Source organism: Caenorhabditis briggsae (genome assembly GCF_000004555.2).
Source record: "Caenorhabditis briggsae complete genome, chrV, whole genome shotgun sequence".
NCBI lineage: Eukaryota > Metazoa > Nematoda > Chromadorea > Rhabditida > Rhabditidae > Caenorhabditis > Caenorhabditis briggsae.
Genome location: NC_013488.2, coordinates 3,339,929 through 3,361,659, shown reverse-complemented (window position 1 = coordinate 3,361,659; position 21,731 = coordinate 3,339,929). Strand labels below are relative to the sequence as shown.

Below are 21,731 nucleotides of genomic sequence, written 5' to 3'. Positions count from 1 at the left end.
CTGAAAATCCTCGTCCCCCGGCGGCACCTTTTTTTGAATTTTCTTCCTTTTAACGCCGTTGTTCGGGAATTTCGGATTTTTAAAAATTTTTTCGCAATAATATTCCGAAAATAGATAACTTTTAACACATATTAATGCAAAAAAATTTTTGGTCGGAGTCCCCCTTTAAACCCCCATGAGAACGTAATACCTACTGAAAAACTTGGGGAAAAAATCACGAGTTTTCTTCGCAAGATAATCATCTTTCTCGTTTTCAAACTGCTCGTGGTGTGTTTTTTAGAGACACTCAAAAGTTTTGCTTTGCATTCTTTGACTCCCTTGAACCTTGATTTTCTCATTCTGCTTTCTTTGCACTGATACACTTTTTTGTATTAAATTTGAAATATTTCAGAACTTGGAAGTCGTTCATCAAAATGAAGTCTTGCCTTCTCATCGTTGGCATTCTTTTCAGTAAGTTGTTATTTAACCAAGTTCAAATTACAGTACAGGCTAAAGTTTGTTGTCTTGTTCTCACAAGGGAGTTACTTGAGGGGGCGGGTTTAACTTTTTTTGAAATTTTGGGAGCAGATAGAAGAGCTTATGAGGATTCCAAATCTGTTAAAAAAATCAGCAAAATGCTCACGTGAGCTGAGTTATATCCTAGAATAGTTTCCCTATGATTAAGCGATTTCTCGTGAAATTTTTTTCACGGAATAGTGTATTTTTTTCAAAACAATAGATTTCAATCAGCAGTGTGGTAAAGTGGTAAAATGGCAAGTTCAGAGGAGGAAGGTTGTAGGTTCGATTCTCCCGATCCCAAAAATTTTGCAAAATGTTTTTTTTTTAATTTTAAGCTGCCATAACGGGCTCTGGAATAAAATTTACGCAATGTTTTTCGGGAGTTTCTCGTTATAAATAGGCATTTTCCAGAATAAAAACAGACATTTAATTTTTGAAGAAATTCGCAAATATGCTGTTCATCGAAGATTTTTCAAAAAATTTTTTCAATTTTTTTTTGTTTATGGAAAGTGCCAATTATCTGGGTGCAAAAGATTGTCAATGGTCAAATGCGCGTATTGTGCCAAGAACATATGTTTCCAGCAGTTTGTCATCGAATGCCACCGATGTGTTTAGAATCCTCAACTGTTTTTTCAATAAAAAAAACAAAGAAAAAATTGAAAAAAAAATTTTGAAAAATCTTCATTGAACCATGAGCATATTTGTGAATTTCTTCAAAAATTAAATGTCTGTTTTTATTCTGAAAATGCCTATTCATAATTAGAAACTCCCTAAAACCTTTTTAGATTGCGTAAATTTTATTCCAGAGCCAGTTATGGCAGCTTAAAATAAATTTTGCAAAATTTTTGGGATCGGGAGAATCGAACCTACAACCTTTCTCCTCTGAACTTGCCATTTTACCACTTTACCACACTGCTGATTGAAATCTATTGTTTTAAAAGAAATACACTATTCCATGAAAAAAATTTCACGAGCCCCCCTCAAGTAACTCCCTTGTCAGTTTTAGTCGCCTAATTTAAACGTTTAAGATACAGAGTAGGGTTCGTTTAATGAAACTTTGAGCTCAATTATCTCGGTTCCTATGAGAGATATCAAAAATCTGTAAACTGATAAAATATTTTTCATAATATCCTTAAAATTTTATCAGTTGAAAAATTTATAATATCTCTTATAGGAACCGAGATAAGTGAGCTCAATGTAGGTGTATAGAGTGGGTTCCCGGAAATATGTGGAGAAAGCCAAAAATAAAAAATTAAAAAATTGCATGAAAAATGTTTATTGGCAGGCGAAAAACAGTAAAACAGATCGGGAAATACACACGGGTTCTTGTATACAAAAAAGGTACATACTATGAACAAAAAAAACAACAAGTATCGTATACATAATTATCGTCGGCCGGCGATAATTATGTATACGATACTGAGCCTAAACCTGTGTCAAATGGTCCAAAATTCTGGCTTTCGTGTCTCGACTCAAATGAATATACTCCGCTCTGTGTCGATTTCTGGAGATCTGTCCCAGTGTGGTCAGGGATTCAATACATTTTTCGGTGAGTTTTTCGAGATTATGCTTATCGGCAAGCGATAAGAGACGGAAGAAGTCAAAGTGAGTGGCAGTGAGAAGATGGTGTTCCACGTGGCAAACGATGGCGGGCATTAGGAATCGCTCGGCGAGGGAGAGCAGATTTTCCACGGATTCGTCTGAAAATTCAACATTTTCCACGTGGATTTGGCGGTGGCCTAGAAAAACTACCTGTTGGAAACACTGGTTTCAACGAAACGATCGCTAGAAGGCGCGTGAATTCGTCGTATTTCACACCGCCGATCGGCACCTCGGCCATCGATTTTTCCATGAAATTCGAGGAGAACATGGTTTGAAAAAAAGCGGATTGTACGGAGAGATACTGAAAAATCAATAAGTGACATCGACAAACAGATTGACCATCTGGACACTGACCGTTTTATTAATATGCATTCGGCGATTCTCCACGACGAGAATCCCATCGGTATTAGGTGTCGATGGCAAGAACGCCTGATCAATGGGTAAATTTCGATAAGACAGTTTATAAGGGGTTAGATGAAGATCAAATGTTATATAGCATGTCGGGTACTTTTCGCTGTATTTGATATCGCTGGTGGGGCCGATGCGACGGACGACTTCTTGCTGGGGATTCGAAAATTCCACGTAGAATTTTATCGGCGCGGTTTTCTCCTTTTCCTTTCGGTAGGTGACGATGATGTCGCCTGAGAAGCCGTCGACGGATCCTTCGTTTTTGAGTTTTCGCCAGTCAAATTGCCACGTCAGATAGGCACAGTCAGTGAGCTTGTGACAGAGAGCCAGTTGATGGGAATAAGTGACGGTCCTGGCAAATAGATTTTTAGGTTTAAAAATTGAAAAATATCAAATTTACCAGGTTAAACCATCCTTTGAGCCTCTGTCCAGCTCTTTTGTGTCGATAATTGACGAATTGACGTCGTCGCTAGTGTACTCAATCGGTGAAAAGCACATTTTTTGGCTGAAAATGAGAAAAATCGACAAAAAATGTCCAAAATTGAAATTTGCGCCAAAAGAAAACAACGCAAAGTGCAAACACCGACTCTGCGTACTTTTGCTTACCGTACTCTCCACCGATTTTTTCTGCAATTTTTGATTTTTTTCTTGCTTGAAAATCTTCAAAAATCAGTGTTTTTTCAGGCATTTCCCCGTAGTGCTAAGCTTGACAAATTGAAAAAAATCCTTAAAATTCAGAAAAATAAGTAAAAATACAATTTTCGGATTGAAATCGTTTTTTTTGAACACTCCATACTGCTCCGGAAACTGCACTTCTTCTAATTAATTTTGTTTTTTTTTCTTTTAAAGTTATAAATTATTGTTTCTTCTCTAATTTTTTTTTCTTTTCTAGATCCTGTTGATTCTTATGCAAAAAAAATTTAAAATTTGAAAAACCGCTAAAATGAACAACTACGGTCGACAAAAATGTGCAAACACCGACTCTGCGTACATTTGCTGACCGTACTCTCCACTGATTTTTTCTCAGATTTTTTGTCATTTTTGCTCGAAAATCTTCCAAATTATTTGACTTTCTTTTTTATTTTTTGCATTTTTCCGTACGTCTAAAATCGAAAAAAAAATGTCTAAATTCAAAAAATATGTAAAAATGTGTCTGAAAAATTTTTTTCAGCAATCTCCAGACTGCTCCCGAAACTGCAATTCGTGTCTTTCATCTTTTTTTCCTTCAAAAATAATAGCTTTTTATTTGTTTTTCACTGAATTTTGTCTTCTTTGTTTATGCTTGCTTACAAATTTTCTGCAGAAAAATGTAAAATTTGAAAAACCGCTTAAATGAACAACTACGGTCGGCAAAAGTGTGCAAACACCGACTCTCCGTACTTTTGCTGACCGTACTCTCCACTGATTTTTTCCGCAGTTTTTGGTTCTTTTTTGCTAGAAAATCTGTGTTTTCCATTTTCCGATACTTCATTTAAAAAAATATTGATGGAATTCCGTTGTAAAACTCCGGACTGCTCCGGAAACTGCACTTATTCTCATTCATTCTTTTTTCTTCCAAAATAATAAAACTTTATTGTCTTTTCTAATTTTTCTCCTTTTTTTTAAAGTTTCTTATTAATTTTTTGCAGAAAAAATTTAAAATTTGAAAGTCCGCCAAAATGAACAACTACGGTCGACAAAAATGTGCAACACCGACTCTGCGTACTTTTGCTGACCTTTTCGAAAAGTTTTCGCTAATTTTCTTTCGCACTGTGTTTTGTTCAACTAGCTATGCAAATGCCCTTTTTTGATAAAGGGGCGTGGCCGTAGGCAAATTTATGGCTGAGGATCAAACTTTTGATCTTCAGCCATTTCGTTGTCTGCGTCTCTTCACCGAAATGTTCTGCGTCTCTTCACCGAAACAAGATCTCTAGTTTTACGGGAGAATTTTTCATTTTTGAAAATTTGAAAAAGCTTCGCCCGCCCCCTTATCAATAGAGCGAGCTTGCAAAGATAGAAAAAAACCCTGTGCTTTCGAGAATTCTTCGAAAATTTATTTTTTTAGATTCTCCGACGACGTATCTCCAGAATCGAACAAAAATTCAGAATTTTCCAAAAAAAACAAGACTTCATTAAAGAAAGTAATTCTTGAACACGAGAAGGAAAAAAACACAGCAAATTTTTAAAAATTATTGAAAAAAAAGAAAAACTGGGATGAAAGTGAGGGGAAAATTGAAATTTTCAGCAGAAAAAATTGGAAAATAGGCGGTACGAAGAAAATTCAAAAAAAAAGAAAGAAAAATAGGCTGTCATGAAACACGAGAGGGGGAAAGGGCTTTAAAAAATGGGGGAATTTACACGAAATTTGAAAAAATGGGCAAATTGAAAAATTTTATCAATGAAGCGTAATTTAATAACCCTCATCCTCGAGCATTTTTCTCGGTCGTCGTTCTCGACCCGGGTACGTCTTCTGCGCTCCGCCACGTAGCTCCTCGATCGTCTTCTTTCTGTATTTTTTCTTGATTCTATGAGGGACTGACGTCGTGGACGTCTTATGATGATTCTGATGGCTTGATGACGTGGCAGCTGCAGCCATCACCCGATTCACATCGTCCACGTTGAGATTGAATTTGAATTTCGGAATTTTCTGGGGCGTTGATGTTGAAGACGTCGTGCATACAGAGGAATCTGATGAGGGTTCGGCGGGTGACGTGGCAGATTTCACAACTGTTGGTGACGTGGCTACAGTAAACGGTTGCTCAGATGACGTGGAAGCGTCTGGAGCCTTCGAGGATTCGGCCATAATTCCAAAAATCTGACTTGCGTTCAGCTTCAAAACCAGCGGGTGCGGAGCTTCGGACTTTTCTGACATGGCGCGTTCGGTGCTCGCCACGGATACGGTATCCGACGAATCCACGTCATCGGTATTGGTCATGGCTTCGGCACGATGGTCCCTACGGAGCTGATGAGAGCGGATCGCGGCGATGGCTCGCTTCTTTCGTCCTTTTCGTGGAGCATTTGGGTCTCGGCTGGAAATTTTGATTTTAAAATTTCGGGGTTTTGGCGGGAAAATTTTTTAAATTGGTATTTTGAAAAATTGAGATTTTCAAGCCATCTTTGGCAAGTTTTCGAAAATTAGGAATGTCAGAAAGTCGGTGGCCTAGAAAATCTAAGAATAAGGATGCTAGGCCATCAGATTGGTGGCCTAGATCTTGAGACTCTAGGCCAGCCAGGAAGGGGTTTCTAGGCCACCAAACTTGACCTAATTTTTCAGAATTTTTTTGGAAAATAGGCGTGGCCGAAAATTTGGGATTCCTGATTTCTAGGCCACCAAAATGCTCAAAATTTTCTTGGAGATTTTAGCTTGATCGAAATTTCCGGGATTTTAGATTTCTAGGCCAGCTACCAGGGAATTGGTGGTCGTGGCCTAGAGAATTGAATTTCGAAGCTTTTAGGCCCTCTTTGACAAGAGAGTCTGTGGTCTGGAAAACCTAAAAATTGGGTTTCTCGGCCACCGAATTTTAAAATATTTCTTGAAAATGTATGCCTGGCCGAACTTTTTGAGATTTTGGGTTTCTAGGCCACCTACCGGAGAATTGGAGGCCGTGGCCTATAAAATCGAATATCGAGGTTTTCAAGCCCTTATCGACAAGAGAGTCTGTGGCCTAGAAAATATAAAAATTGGGTTTCTAGGCCACCGAATTTAAAAATATTTTTTGAAAGTTTCTGCCAGGCCGAACTATTTGGGGTTTGGGTTTCCAGGCCACTTACTACTGGCGAATTAGTAGCCGTGGCCTAGAAATCCGGGTTTTGCGGGCATTTTTGACAAATTTTCGAATTTTGGAAATTTCAGAATATGCGGCTAGCCCATCGTTTTTCAGCGGTTATTGGGAAGAAAGGATGTGGCCTAGAAAATCCGAAAATTGGTTTTCTAGGCCATCATACAGGTGGCCTAGGTTTTGAGATTCTAGGCCGCCAGAATAGCCTAAAATTTGGGATATTTTGGCCACCGAATTTTTCAATCTTTTTTCGGAAATTTCATCTTGGCCGAACTTTCTCAAATTCGTATTCCTCTTCCACCTACCGTTGCACTCGTACACCGCCACTAATCATTTTCTCCTGAAGCTCAATTCGCTGCTCTGACGTCATTGGTTCCTCATCATTCTCCAGACGCCAATTCCCACCGATTTTGTTCTTCTCACTGTAGTAGAAATCGACCAAAGCCTTGTTATTGCACTGCGCTCCGAACTGCAAACTATGGGGTTTAGGCTTGGCGAGAAATTCAAAAATTTTAAAATTTTCAAAAATTTACCTGACTTCCCATATAGAACTCTTTGATTGCCATTCGTTTCGATGGATTTTGTTCTCGCTCAAACGCTATTCCAGCCCGGAACATGGATTTTACACCATTTCCCATCGTCCGGGGCATGGTCATTTGTTTCGCGGCCGCTATGGCGATATCCACGTTGAAATGGTAGTAGGCGAGCACTTTGAGGGCCTGCGAAACTCGAAAATCCGGCGGGAATTCAAATTTTCGAATAACCTACCGTATCCACTGGAAGATGAGAGGTCTCTTGTTTCAACCGCTGAAACTGCCTATCCGAGACTCGAGATTCTGGCTTTGGCATCGTCAAGGATTCTGGAGCCTCATCGTCGTCATCGGACTCTGATGGCTTTTCGGTGATCAAATCTGGTAGATCAGCGATGTAGCTGCAAAAATTTTGAGTTCGGGGACTAGTCTTTTAGGGGAGATACCTAGTCCCCGGGTTTGAAAACTTTAATTTTCGAAAAATTTGAATTTTTCCAAAAATTATTTTTTGAAACTTGTCTAATAGGTTTTAGCTACCGTAGTTTTTGAATTTGCAGTCTGTAACCACTCAAAATACGGTGGTTTACAAGATTTTTTATAATTTCAGCTTATTTTCCAAAAATTCGAAAAAATTTGGAATTTTCCCGATTTTTCTCGTACTTTTTCTTATATGTCGGATGATAAGCATTGTCTGATTGCTTTACAGTCCGATTTACGAGAAATCTGGCGACGGAATCATGTCTTCCAGATCTTCGAACTTCGCCGACGTTCGACGCCGCTTCTTCGGTCATTTTTGCGATTTTTTGTCGCTGAAACTTGGAAATTTTTTGATAACCAGATTCTTTATCTATTTCTGATGTTGTTACGAGAAGAGATTACAGAAAAGTCTGAAAAAATAGCTGAAAACGATCGAGTTTAGAGTTGTGACTCATTTCAAAACGTGTATATCGGTGCCCGCGACGACGAGAGAGTGTCGCAGACAGTGAGAGTGCGAGAAACACTGTGCGGAATGAGGAGAGCGCAGAGAAAAAGGCAGACATTATGGGAAAGAAACGGGTGGGGACGAGATGGACGAAGGGGACGCGAAAAGGAATAAGAAAATTGAAGGGTTGTTTTGTGTATTTTTGGGGAATGAGAGAATGAACGGAATGTTTGAAACACAACAGGATTAGGAATTTCAGAATCACCATCTTCTAGAGCCTGACGTCGTCAGGGTTAGGAAGACGTGGAATGTATCTATGGGGAGCTGAAGAGAACGACAAAATGCGAAAAGGATTATGCGACAATTCGAATGGTTCTGATCGACAAAAGTTCTAGAATGCACTTTCAGAAGTTCAAAATTTGGAAGCCAATTTTTCAGGGTTTTCAGGATTTTCGGAAATGAAGAAGCTGTCGACCTGATTCGAGAAAAATCATGAACGAGGTTTCTAGAAAGACAGAATCCATCCTATTCATTTTCTCTTGGAAAATAGTCCGCAAAATTTGAAAATGGCTGAAAAAGCTGAAAATTTTCAGCCAAACTTCGCTTGAAAAGTTTTTTTAGCACAATTCTTAGCTGGAAATCATGATTTTCTAATTTTTATATACTAAAAATTGGTATAATTTGCCGGTGCACACTTTCGGCGCTAAGCGAAATCTTAAAGACAAAAAAAGGTGAACAAATGTTTCAAAATTGGTGAAAACAGCGAATTAGACTAATTTTGAGCTGAAAATTTGATTTTTTCAGTTTTCAGATCACGAAAATCTGTGAGAAAAGAGAAAAATTGACTAGAAAAAGTTACTGGCACAACATCGCCAGTAAGCTTCAAAAGCTGAAAATCATGTTAAAACTCTTGGGAAACTTGCGGTTATACTGATTTTTTACAGAAAATTCTTATTTTTAAACTTTTAAGTCACAAAAATCGGTAAAAAATTAGAAAAGTGACACTAGGACTTGCATTGGTTGCACACTTCCGGCGCCAAGCGAAATCTTAAAGACAAAAAAAGGTGAACAAATGTTTCAAAATTGGTGAAAACAGCGAATTAGACTAATTTTGAGCTGAAAATTTGATTTTTTCAGTTTTCAGATCACGAAAATCGGTGAGAAACGAGAAAAATGGACTAGAAAATGGTACTAGTCAAATTTCTCAACCAATGTTGGTCTGCAGCGAATGGAGAAGCTTAAAAAACTGAAAATTGTGAACGAAACTTAAGGAAAATTTATGGTTAGACTAACTTTTAAGCTAAAAATCTATTTCACACATCTTTAAATCATAAAACTCGGTGAAAAATGAGAAAAAAATGACTCAGAACTTGCAGTTTGCACACTTCTGGCGCCAAAAAAATCACAGAACCTAAAACACAGGAAAATGTGAAAATATGCTTCAAACTTAATGAAAACTTCAAACTAGCACAATTTTGACCTGAAAAATCGATTTTTCTAATTCGGAAAACACGAAAATCGGTGGGAAATGAGAAAAATGGGCTAGAAACTGGTACCAGCAGAAACTCGCCGGTTAACTTGGTGAGAGAACTTCGAAAAGCTTTAAAAGCTGAAACTCATGTTTAAACTTATTTGGGAAACTTGTAGTTATACTAATTTTTATTAAAAAATTCATATTTTTGCAGTTTTCAATTACAAAAATCGGTGAGAAATGAGAAAAATGACTCAGAACTTGTCATTTTTTAGCTGGGAAACTTGATTTTTCAGCTTTGAGAGCACAAAAAACAGAATGGAAGGTCAATTCTTGGGCTAGAAAACGTTGTGGTTCAAAGATTTCACAATCAACAGAAATATTAGGAAGAAAAAAGAAAGATAAGCTATTTTGTTAACAGTATGAAGATATTTTAATTATTTGAATTTGAAAATTTTGCTTTTTTAGACATAGAAAATCGATGAAAATAGATAGATATTTTTGGGTTTTCAATACAGATTGTTGTCGTATTGCAATATTTTGCTGACACCCGAACAACAAGAGACACAAAGAAAATGAATGAAGAGTTTGCGACAATAAGATTTTGGAATTTATAGAAAACACAACATTTTGGATGCCTTTAAACCTGTGTTAGAAGGGCCCTGTAATAAAAGAGCCCTCCGAGCGGGGCTTGGAAAAATATGACGGCCCCCTGTAATAGAAGGGCCCCCGTAATAGAAGGGCCCTCTGTGAAAAAGGACGGGAAGTCAAAAAGGAGGACCCATACAGTTCGGGAAGTCAAAAAAGGAGGACCCATACAAGTGATTCTGGATATTGCCACGTCATCAGAAAGTAATTTTCAGAAGGTGTGGAGACCGTAATTTTGTCCTAACTTTTACGATGGCTTAAAAAAACAAAAATTGGGAAACATGTGTTGAATTTTCAAATTTCAAAAAAAAATTCAAATTTTGCCGATTCCGGAGACAAAAGACGGATTTTGGAATACCTGAAAAAGAGGTCTAACTGTCATGGTTCTGAAATCTCCATATCTGTTTCCTGGACCGTTTTAGAAAAAAGTTATCAACTAAAAAAAACATGAAGACTTCAACTTTTTAAAAGATTCTTTGAAAAATTCAAAACTATCGAAAACCTACAGTATCCCTTTTCAGAGCCTTGAACATGCCGCAAATTAAAAATAGAAACTATTATCATTCATGAAACTTTTAAAAAGGATTCATAACAAAACATATTTTTTCTAGTATAGATTTCCAAACTTTCAGAAAATTTAATTAGAAGAAGACATCCTAAAAATGAGTTAAAACCAACCTATCATCTCTTTGAGACTTTTAATTTGGATTGCGTCTAGAGGGGCGCAATTGCATTAGGAACATGATTTTTAGGGAAAGGGAAATTGCGGAAATCGACAATGAATTTATGTAAAAAGGAGTGGAAATCTAGGCTATCACAGAGAAGTTTTGGGCGAAAAAAAACGAAAAAAAAACATTCTGGGAATGACACAATAACAATCAAAAAAAATAATTAAAATCGTCAAGTTTCAAAAAATTTAAATTGGTGAGAATCTGATATACTGAACTTGCTGAAATATTCCGAATTTAGAGATTCACGAATTCCAATTTCTCGAATTTCAAATACCTTAAAACCTGTATTGGAAGGCCGGCTTTTCTACTGTTCCAAGGTACCTCCGGAGGGCCCTTCAATTACAGGTTCCCTTCAATCAGAGGGAGCCAGTTTTTTCCGAAATTTTGCATCGAAAAACTCGACGAAGTTTCGTTCAAAATTCATGCAAATCTGCCGATTTTACCAAAATTTAGCAGCAAGATTTTTATCGAAAAATGGATTTTTCACAGAGGGCCCTTCTATTATAGAGGCCCTTCAATTAGAGTGGGCCATTCTATTTTTCCAACCCCTCTCGGAGGGCCCTTCTATTAGAGGGGCCCTTCTAATACAGGTTTTACGGTATCTCCTACTGATGATTCCAATTTTGAAGTCCTCTGAATTCGGGAGGTCAAGTTTCAAAAAATCTAAATTGGTGAGAATTTGATATACTGAACTTGTTGAAATATTCCGAATTTAGAGATTCATGAATTCCAATTTCTCGAATTTCAAAATACCGTAAAACCTGTATTGGAAGGGCCCCTCTAATAGAAGGGCCCTCCGAAAGAGGCTTGGAAAATAGAATGCTCCCCTCTAATTGAAGGGCCCTTATAATAGAAGGGCCCTCTGTGAAAAAGGACCCCCCTTCAAAATGCGTTTTGAAATCAGAAAATGTCCGTACTTTTCCAGTGGAAAATATTCCGGGAACTCCACTATTTCCCGTAAAACCTGCATTAGAAGGGCCCTCTAATTTTCAACTTTCACCAAGGTTATCTCCGGTTCCTGAAAAAGGTATAAAAAATTTGTCAACTGATAAAATGTATAGAATATTATGATAAACAATTTATCAGCTGACAAATTTTTATATCTTCATCAGAAACCGAGATAAATTGGTTCACAGTTGAAAATTAGGGGGGGCCGTTCTATCACAGGTTTTACGGTAATCGAAATTTGTTGAGACTCTATTTTTCGATGAAAATTTTGCTAAATTTTAGTGAAATTTGGCAGGTTTTCATGAATTTAAAANACGAAACTTTGTCAAATTTTTCGATGCGAAAATTCGGAAATACTGGCCCCCTCTAATTGAAGGGCCCCTGTAATAGAAGGGCCCTCCGGAGGCACCCTTGGAACAATAGAAGGGCCGACCCTTCTAATATAGTAGTCTCGAATTCCGGAATTCGTTCTAAGATTCGGAAATTCTAATATTCAGATAATTCGAAAATCTAAAAAACAATTTTCAAAAAAAATTGTAGTTTGTAGTCTATCTTCAATTTTTGTTGTGAAATTTTTTTTTTTTTAATTAGGCCATCAGATTCGCATCGAAGGTAAATATCGGTCAATGTGTTTTGTAGTTTGTAGTATGATTCACTTTTGGCTTGAGTCTAGAGGAGCGCGATTGCATTAGGATAGGTTTCTGGAAAAAAAAAGATAAAAAATTGCGGAAACATTAGGTTGGCGGGAAAGTCTTTGTCACTCTGTTTGTTTAATCACTGTTCTCGTATATGGAGGCTGTGTATGATATCGACTCTAGTGAATAACAAGGTGATAAGAACCTTCCATATAAACAAGTCCCCATCTCCTTCCCTGCTCCTCATCTGTAATTGAAACGATATGTTTGTTCCCACTGCTATTCACATCAGACATGTTTTGATTTACCTCTTCCTATCTCACACCACGATGAAGGATTCGGAAACTTTCTTGAAGAATGTGTACAACACACATGCCCCTCACTACAATACTATTCGCAATTGGTTCCATCGTTTCGAAAAAGATGACTTCTCGCTCGATGAAAAGGATCGCTCTGGGAGACCCCGTGAGTTGGATTTGGACAAGCTGAAGCACGCATTGCAATCGGATCCATTTCAATCTAGCCGTGAACTAGCTGTCACATTCGGAGTTCACCATAGCACAGTCCTTGAAGGTTTGAAGTCTCTTGGAATGAGAAAACTTTTTGGTCGATTCATACGTCATCACCTGACTCAAGCCAACCTTGACCGCCGAGTCGACGATTCGATTACTCTTCTCACTCTCCACGCGGGCGATCGATGGCTGGACCGGCTAATAACCGGAGATGAGAAGTGGGTCTTCTACGATAATCACCACAGGAAATCCCAGTGGGTTGGAGAAGGAGAGAGCCCACAGGATGTCCCCAAACCCGACCTTCATCCGAAAAAAGTTATGCTCTCTGTGTGGTGGGGAGTGGACGGCCCCATCTACTGGGAACTTCTGCCCGAGGGCAAAACAATAACTGGAGACCTCTACACTACTCAACTACGAAACCTCAAGAAAGCAGTCGACCGTTCGGCCCTGAAAGACAAGAAAGTGTACTGTCAACATGATAACGCTCGCCCACATGTTTCGAAACAAGTGAAGCAGGAGCTGATGGGATATGGATGGAATGTTCTCCCTCACCCCCCGTATTCTCCTGATCTTGCTCCTTCCGACTATTGGTTATTTGGCGATATGACACGTGCCTTCGAAGGAAGAAGCTTCAATTCCCGTGGAGCGGTCGAAGCGGCACTCAAACAATACTTTGCCTCACGCCCGGCTGGATTCTACCGCAATGGAATCCATAAATTGAGGGAACGTTGGAGACATGTTGTTGATAATGATGGACAATATAATTAATTATTCGGTTATTTTTTCTTTGAGAAATAAACTATTGAAAAAGTGACAAAGACTTTCCCGCCAACCTAATAAGAAATTCATTTTATGCGAAAAAGGAGAGGAAATCAAGGCAAAATCAAGGCATTACAGAGAGGAAATTCAACAAGACAGGAAAGCAAAAAATATTTTTTTTGGGAATCACAAACAAAGATAATACAACTGGGCCTAAAATTGGCAAGAATCGGATGAAAGTTTTAGATTTTAGAGAGAATTCGGGTAAAAATACAAATACAAAAAAAATTATTGTTTCACAATTTTATACGAAGTGATCGTTCCATTGGTCCTCGCGTCGAGAATCTCCTCACACACCGCTTTGTTAATAGCCAAAAATGTGAAGTGCTTCGATGATGCGGATCTCGGGATACTGTAGTTCTTGCAAATCCACGCGGCGATCTTGAATTTGCTGATCCACTTATTTTTTCGATCACTCAGATCACTGATTGCTTCGAGGATCATTTGGGCGAACGGTGGATGTGGGTTCGATGGCTTTTTGGATTTTTTGGTGGATCTGAAAATTAGCGGTGGAGCGAATTTGCATTTTCTTAAACTTTCGCACTTAAAGAGCCCGCAATTCCGGAGAAAAAAGTGGGCAGAGTCAGGAGGCGGGGCCTAAATTGCAACCCTGGCACGGTTTTTCTCATGCCGTATCCAAATGTGCTAAAAAACTGTGCCAGGGTTGCAGTTTAGGCTCCGCCCACTTTTCTCCGGAAATTGCGGGGTCTCCGCACTTACTTCTTTTGAACGGGTTTCTTGGCGATCGATGGAGATGTGACCGATTTTTGGACTTCTGGAGATTTCTGAAAAAATCGGTTTTCGAAGAACAACTTAATTTTGAAATTTTCGAATTCAGATAATTCAAAAAATTAGAATTTTTGAAAATTCTGATTTTTAGAATTTTTGAAAAAACTCGAAAATCAGAATTTTTGAGAAAAAATCCGAGAATTCTGCGAAATATTCAAAAATCTGAAAATATGGAAAATTTGAAAAAAAAATCGAAAAATTTCTCTTTTTATTAAAATTCCCTTTTTCTAGGCCATCAAAAATTAGGTTACTGAATCCGTACTACTGTCGAAGATCTTCTGGTTTGTCGCTTGGCGGATTCCGTTTGATGGCGTGTCACTGCCATTTTTAGCCAAATTTTTGGGTCTGAAAACGGATTTTTCGAAGAAAAAACAATCAAATTTTCAAATTTAAGACGAAAAAAAGTTTTATGGTGCTGTAAATTAACAAAATTACAAAGATTAAAAAATAGAAAAATTATGAAAAAATAGAAAAAATCTTGAATATTTCAAGTAGGTACGGTGCGCAATAGTACGCAATTCGAATGCACACCACAATTGCGTACTTTACCATCTACAGTAATCCTTGAAATAAATTTATAAAACTTCAGAAATTCATTAAAACTATACATTCTCCTTGCGAGGAGAAGAAAAAAAGAGCATGATTTTAAAAGAACAATGCATGAAAAAAATTGAAAAATTATTGTAGTTTGTAGTCTATGGATTGATGAGAAGAAGTGCAGTTTCCAGTGCGATTTGGACGTTTCGTACTGGGATTTTCTGGAAAAATCGATATTTTAACTGATTTTCAGCCTATTCTAACCCCATTTCTAGCATTTCTGATCCGATTCTGAAGGCCCGACGTCTTCGGCGATTTCAAAAAGAAGCATAAATTCATCAAAAGTGTCAAAATTGTGTGACCCGGGATTGACGTCTTCTGATTGGCGTCTTCAATGAAATATCGTTGTGTGAATAGATTAAAAATGATTTCCAGTGATAGAATTGCAGTTTCCATGGGGATTTCTTTGGAAATTTCCACTTTTTCTATCGATTTTTTGAATTTTTTATCGATTTCTGCGAGTGATGGGGAGTCCAAAGTGAGCAGAAGGCAGTGGAGGAGTTCTTGGAATTTTTTGAGATTCGTGGATTCAAACGTCTCCGGAATTTCAGAAGACGTTGATTTAGAAGGCGTGGAGGCAACATAAAACTGATCATCTGACGTCTTCTGAGACGTTGACGCCTTCTGATATTCTGAATCATTCATCTCTTCGATTTTCACGTCTTTGAAATCAAAATCCGGTTCATTTGAAGATATGTATCTTTCCGATCGCAAGTGACTCCTGAAAAACGTTGAATATGCAAAACTGCTCCATTGCTAAAATGTCAAGTTCTCAATAGAGCGCACTTACCAGTCACCCCGTCCCATTGTTAAACTTCCATCGAATGCAGAATATCCCGAAATTCGTTGTGATTGGTCCAGATGGACGTCTCCAGATTTTTGGATTCTGGAAAATTAAATTCCAATTTTTTAACGGATTTTTGAATTCTTTTTTGGAAAAAGTTTTGCTGAAAATCGAATTTTATCGATTTTCATCGGAATTTCGTAGTTTTTTTGAGAATTTTCTTTAAAATATGATTGTTAACGAAGTTAAAACACCCAGTCTGACCGAAAAAGAAGGCAATCTGAACGAAGGAAAGCGAGAATTTTGAAATTTTTGGAAAATCGATCTTTTGAGTTTTCTAGAACGAAAATGGCTATTTTCCATGATTATAGGACAAAAAAAATCTAAATTACCTAAAAAATTGCCGAAAAAAACCTATTTTTCATCAAAAATGCTCCAAAATTTGAAAAATCGCAAATTTTTCCGAAAATCGATGTTCAAAGAAATGAAAAATATCATTTTCCCACTTTTAATACATCATAAAAATCAAAATATTAAAAGAAAAATCGCTGAGAAAGACGATTTTTCAGTAAAAATTTTCAAAAATAACAAATACGTAGATTCGTAGAAATAGCGCTCCACTAGACAAAACGCGCGGGAATACGAATTTTGAGGTGCCGAAATTGTCAATAAAAAAAACATCAATTTCAAAGTAAAAATAGGAGGTATTTTCTCTACAACAAACAAAAATAAATAAATAATCACAATTCCAAAAACAGAGGGTCCACTTTAGCTTTTGTCACAAAAAGCATTCGAATCCGCGTCGAAATGTCCAAGTGATTGAAAGTATGAATTCGTTTTTTGATTCTGCCAAATCTGAAAAAAATTCAAAAAATCAGCAAATTCGCTCTATCGCTAAAAACCGAATTTCGATAGATTTCGTAAACGATGGGTCGTCAGAACTCGTTTTGAATGCATTCGCCAGCTCCCACCCAGTCACTGGCCAATCACGATTTCTACAGTAATCCACGAGAAACGCCACAGACTGCTCATTGTAATCCATTATGCTGGATTCTGGATATGAATACACGTCATCTGCTTCTTCAATTTTTACTTTTTCCAAAAAATCTGGATCCACGTCATCTTCTACTTCGATTTTCACGTCTTCTAGGGGGATGGGAAGAACTGCCACGTCATCTGACTCCACGCCGTCGGATTTTCTGAAAAATTGCAAATGCACTTTACGGACAATTTTCAGAATCTCACTCAATTTCACAGCCCAATTCCAGACTTCCGTCGTGTGCTTTATATTTCAGAATCTTCATAAATTGGTCCACTTCGACGTAGGCAGATTTTCGGATTCTGAAATTTTTGGAAAAAAATTTTCAGACTGAGAATTTCAGCTTTTTCAGCAAAATCTTACATTGTCAAAAACAAGGGATCCACTTGAGCGTTGGTGACATAGAGCATTCGAATACGCGTCGGGATGTCCAAATGGTGGAGAGTGTGGATTTTTCGCTTGATTCGGAAGAATCTGGAAAGTGCGCTCTATTGAGAAATTCTAGGTCAAAAAGGGTGGTGACCTAGAAAACGTAACTTGCGAAAGTTCAGCCACCATGTCAAAATGGCCTGGAAAGCCCACCAGACGAATATCAGGCCATTACAGGACCATTTTGACATGGTGGCCTAGAAAACGCAAATTGCAAAAGTTCGGCCACTATGTCGAAATGGCCTAGAAAACACACCAGATAAATACCAGGACATTTCTAGGTCATTTTGAAGTGGTGGCCTAGAAAACGCAACTTGCAAAAGTTAGGCCATTATGTCGAAATGGCCTAAAAACACACCAGATAAATACCAGGTCATTTCTAGGTCATTTTGAAGTGGTGGCCTAGAAAATGCAACTTGCAGAAGTTCGGCCACCATGTCGAAATGGTCTAGAAAACACACCAGATAAATACCAGGGCATTTCTAGGTCATTTTGAAGTGGTGGCCTAGAAAACGCAACTTGCAAAAGTTTGGCCATTATGTCGAAATGGCCTAGAAACACACCAGATAAATACCAGGTCATTTTTAGTTCATTTCGAAGTGGTGGCCTAGAAAATGCAACTTGCAAAAGTTCGGCCACCATGTCGAAATGGCCTAAAAACACACCAGATTAGGCAATTTCTCGTCCATTTTGACATGGTGGCCTAGAAAACCCAATTTGCAAAAGTTCGGCCACCATTTCATGTTTTTTTAAATTCAATTTGCAAAAGTTCGGCCACCAGGTCATGGCGTTTTTAAAGTCGAAATTAGATATAAGCTTAGAAAATGCGCTCTATTGCAAATTAAAAATTACCGCATTTGAACAGATCTTGCCGCCGCCGGATCGTCAAACTTCCTCTTAAACTCCTTAGCGATCGCTGATAACGAGATTTTCTGATCCCGTTTTTGACACGAATCTGCCAAAAATCGAACGGATTGATCGTGAAGCGATTTCCACGTGTAAAACGAATGACGCTGATAGTTTGACGTCTTCTGATTTTCAGAAGACGTTGATGTCATCGATAATCCTTCTTCTTCTTCCTCATTGACTTTCATTTTTTCTAGAAGAATCGGAGCTGGACACTTTCCGGGACCACCGTAAACCACAGATGACTTTTTCACTGGGAGATAGTCGTGATCCATCTGAATCACCCTTCTGACGACGTCATCATTCGAATCCACGTCTTCTGAATTTTCCGAATCCACGACGACGACATCTCTGTTAATGAAATCATCGTTTTCAATACTGAAAATTTTTTTTAAATTTTTTCAAAAAAATTGTCTGTCTGTGTGTCCGAATGTCTCCCCCACCGTTCAACATCGCCCAGCGTTAGCATGCCGTCGTTCGAATAGTATCCCACAATTTGACGAAACACGTTCAATTTGACAGTTCCGGTCTTTTGGATTCTGGAAAAAAATTGGGGATTTTTAGAAAATTTGAAAAAATCGAATTTTCGAAAAAATTCGAAACTTTCGAGTAAAAAAATGCAGAAAAATAAATTTTTACTAGTTTTGGAAATTCAAAATTTTCAAGAAATTCATAAAAAATTTGAATTTTCGAAATATTTTCCGATAAAAAAAATGCCAAAAGTTTGCTTTTTTTTGAGAAGAAAATTTGAGAAAAATCCGAAAAAATATTTTTTTTTGGACATCTGGACACACAGAAATACAAGGAATAGATTTTTCTGGAAAAAGTGTTTCTTCGCGAAATTTCGGAGAAAAATATCGCTTTCGACAACTTTTGAGCAGAAAAATCACCACTGTTTAGGACATCTGGACACACAGAAACACGGGAAAAAAAGTGCAAAAATCGATAATTGCTGAAAATTAAATTTTGCTTTTTTTAATTGTCGGAATAAAAAAAGTGGGACTCGGTGTTTGCGTACTTTGATTCCCGCCTCCCCCACCGACGCTCCGCCCATCATTGCAAGTGCGGCGTAGTATTTTGGCGCGCCACTTGGAGATCATATTTTCTATGAAAATCTCATTAAATCCGATGATCTCCCAAGTGGCGCCAAAAAAAAAATGGTTTTTTTTCGCGAAATTTCGGAGAAAAATATCGCTTCTTCGACAACTTTTGAACAGAAAAATCACTGTTTAGGACATCTGGACACACAGAAACACGAAAAATTGGTGCAAAAAATCGATAATTGCGGAAAATTCCAATTGTTTGAAAATCAATGAGAATGATTTTCAGGTCATGAAAATGCTGAAAATTAACTTTTTTGACAAAAAAAACTTTTTAAAAAAAATATTTCGAAAATTTTCCGAAAAAAAAAATCGATTTTTCGGACATCTGGACTTTCTAAAAATCGAAAAATATTTTTTGAAAATGTCAAAAATCGGAAAAATCACAAAGAAACACAGGAAAAATGCAAAAAAATCAATATACTGGGGACATCAGGACACTGGGAAATCGGGAAACCGTAGCGCTCACTCTGCTAAAAAATGGTCCGAAACCTTGGCGCCTGTCGTAAAACTGATTTTGATAAGTGTCCGAGTGTCCAAATGACTCAATTCGTGTAGTTTGTGACGAATTAGGCCTAATCTGAAAAAAGTTAGAAATATCGATTTTTGATGAAAAATTTAGAATTTTCAGCCGATTTTCAAAAATCGATTCTAGGGTAGTTTTCAACGAAAAATTCGAATTTCCCATGTTTTCCTCACTTCTGAGCCAACGAACTCGCGCGTCGCTCATCTTTATGCACCGCCTTAAACTCATCCGCCAAATCACACAATTTTATCGGTCGCAGAATTTTCTCGGAAGTTTCGACTAAAAAATCGATAAGATCCATATTCCAGGTTTGAAGGAGTGGCTCTGGTCCCAATATCAGAACCTTGTCCTTCGACATGTATCTAATAATCCTGTTCTGCTCATCCAACTGGAAATGTGCGATTTTTTGAAGAACTTCTCGAAAATTCGGCCCAATCGGCACCCCCAAAGCGTAGATCATGCGAATTTTGGTGTTCAAATTGTAGCGAGTCACTTCCAGTACATGATTTTGTAAAGTGTCGAAAATTCTGAAAAATGTGAAAAATTCAAATTTCCCGCTCAAACTTTTATGCTTACTTTGATTTAACTCTCTGAATATGTTCGCTAGAAACAAACGAATATCGCGACATTGCAATGCTTCGATATAATGCGGCGGTGTTCAATTGGACACGATTTTTTGTAATCAATTCTATATAATCGAACAAATCGTTGACTTCTGACTGTGACCAGCCATCGTCGGGCGGTGAATTCATTTTTTTTTAGCTGAAAATATTGATTTTTAAAACTCTTTTTGTCTTTCAAACGGGATTTTTAATTGAAAAATAAAGGAAATTCGATTAAACAATTTTGTGGGGTACTGTCAGCGAAAGTCCGCAAATGTGAAATCAGTGCGTATTTTATTCTCTGCAGTAGTCTATGGAAAATCGAAAATGGAGGGAACTTTAAATTCGAAAAATTTTTGCTAAATTTGCGATACTATTCATAATTTCCTGAAATTTTGGAGTTTTTGGAATATCCGGTATTTCATAAATTTTAAGAATTTTAGGAATTTTCGAAAATTTTAGATGTTTTAGAGTTTTCAGCGATTCAGGGATTTTCAGGTTTTTAGAAAAAAAAATTCGGGATTTTTCCGAATTTTCTTAATTTTATCGAATTTTTGGAATTTTTGAAAAATAGATTTTTCCAAATTTTTAAAAGAAATTTTTAGTAATTTTGGATTTTTCCGGAATTTTATAGAATTTCCGAAATTTTCAAAATTTTCAGAATTTCGGGAATTTTCATGATTTTTTCCAACTTTCTGGAATTCCGTAATTTTTTTTAATTTAAAAAAATTCTGAATTTTCTGAATTTTTCGAAATTTATGGAATTTTTGAAATTTTCGGAAATTTTAGATTTGTTAGATTTATTTCAAATTTTTTTTGAAACTTTTAGAATTTTTAGATTTTTTAGATTTTTCCAAAAAAGTTGACATTTTTTGCGTTTTTCGAGTTTTCGAATTTTCTAGAATCTGAACTCAAAACTGCAGATTTTTGGGAATTTTCTGAAATTTTTTGAGTATTTCTAATTTTTGGTAATTCGAACTATCGAAAATCTGAAAAAAATGTTATTTAAAATTGTGCGAAACCTGAAAAAGTCTGTGTTTGCGTATTTCTCGCATCTACAGTAATCTATAATTCATTCAAATTAATCCAAATTAACATCAATATCACAATGTGTAACATCTCGGAATACGGTTCCAATCAACATCTGTTTCCCATTATCGAATGACGTGGCAACTGCACCGGCCGATGTGAACCGCCCATCGTCGGAGAAAACTTCTAGAATTTCAGCCGACTTTTTGTCGGCGGCAAATTTGAAACGAAGCACTTGAGTTGGCGAATGGAGGCTTTGGTCCCGATGATTGCTCAGGTGTTTTGAGGCTTCGTGAAGTACTGGGTGGCAGGCCTGAAAATAGTACTTTTGTCAAGTGCGCTCTATTATTCTTGTGCAAAAAAATTGGAGTTGTGGCCGAATTTTCACACAAGTTAAGCCACCGTATTTCAAGGAGGATTTTCGAAAACACAGCCGGCAAACGAGTGC

The 21,731-nt window shown here is 37.3% G+C and overlaps 6 protein-coding genes across 6 annotated transcripts in view; 1 reads left to right on the top strand and 5 right to left on the bottom strand.

The window, feature by feature from the left end:
- Positions 1-1,172, top strand: part of CBG10476 — a gene marked incomplete at both ends in the record, with an annotated part of 8,938 nt that extends 7,766 nt beyond the window's left edge. Inside the window, 2 exons of the mRNA XM_002635770.1 lie at positions 392-622; positions 938-1,172. Coding sequence (XP_002635816.1) covers positions 392-622; positions 938-1,172 — 466 coding nt within the window. The remainder of the gene's footprint in view (positions 1-391; positions 623-937) is intronic.
- A 751-nt stretch (positions 1,173-1,923) lies between these two features.
- CBG10477 lies at positions 1,924-3,006 on the bottom strand (the record flags this gene model as incomplete). Its single annotated transcript, XM_002635771.1, has 4 exons — positions 1,924-2,198; positions 2,251-2,401; positions 2,455-2,860; positions 2,909-3,006. The coding sequence occupies 4 exons, from the start codon at positions 3,004-3,006 to the stop codon at positions 1,924-1,926; spliced, it is 930 nt and encodes a 309-aa protein (XP_002635817.1).
- Positions 3,007-4,897: 1,891 nt separating this feature from the next.
- CBG10478 lies at positions 4,898-7,587 on the bottom strand (the record flags this gene model as incomplete). The annotated part of the gene is made up of 5 exons (XM_002635772.1): positions 4,898-5,516; positions 6,572-6,735; positions 6,800-6,985; positions 7,035-7,197; positions 7,457-7,587. The coding sequence occupies 5 exons, from the start codon at positions 7,585-7,587 to the stop codon at positions 4,898-4,900; spliced, it is 1,263 nt and encodes a 420-aa protein (XP_002635818.1).
- Positions 7,588-13,710: 6,123 nt separating this feature from the next.
- CBG26958 lies at positions 13,711-14,596 on the bottom strand (the record flags this gene model as incomplete). Its single annotated transcript, XM_045236794.1, has 2 exons — positions 13,711-13,978; positions 14,523-14,596. 2 exons carry the CDS (start codon positions 14,594-14,596, stop codon positions 13,711-13,713), a joined length of 342 nt encoding a protein of 113 aa, XP_045099044.1.
- Positions 14,597-14,966: 370 nt separating this feature from the next.
- On the bottom strand, positions 14,967-20,404 carry CBG10481 (the record flags this gene model as incomplete). The annotated part of the gene is made up of 11 exons (XM_045236793.1): positions 14,967-15,029; positions 15,073-15,589; positions 15,659-15,754; positions 16,397-16,507; positions 16,555-16,851; positions 16,898-16,993; positions 17,055-17,165; positions 17,973-18,377; positions 18,470-18,565; positions 19,826-20,179; positions 20,229-20,404. 11 exons carry the CDS (start codon positions 20,402-20,404, stop codon positions 14,967-14,969), a joined length of 2,322 nt encoding a protein of 773 aa, XP_045094293.1.
- Positions 20,405-21,335: 931 nt separating this feature from the next.
- Positions 21,336-21,731, bottom strand: part of CBG10483 — a gene marked incomplete at both ends in the record, with an annotated part of 4,813 nt that continues 4,417 nt past the window's right edge. Inside the window, one exon of the mRNA XM_002635775.2 lies at positions 21,336-21,596. Coding sequence (XP_002635821.2) covers positions 21,336-21,596 — 261 coding nt within the window. The remainder of the gene's footprint in view (positions 21,597-21,731) is intronic.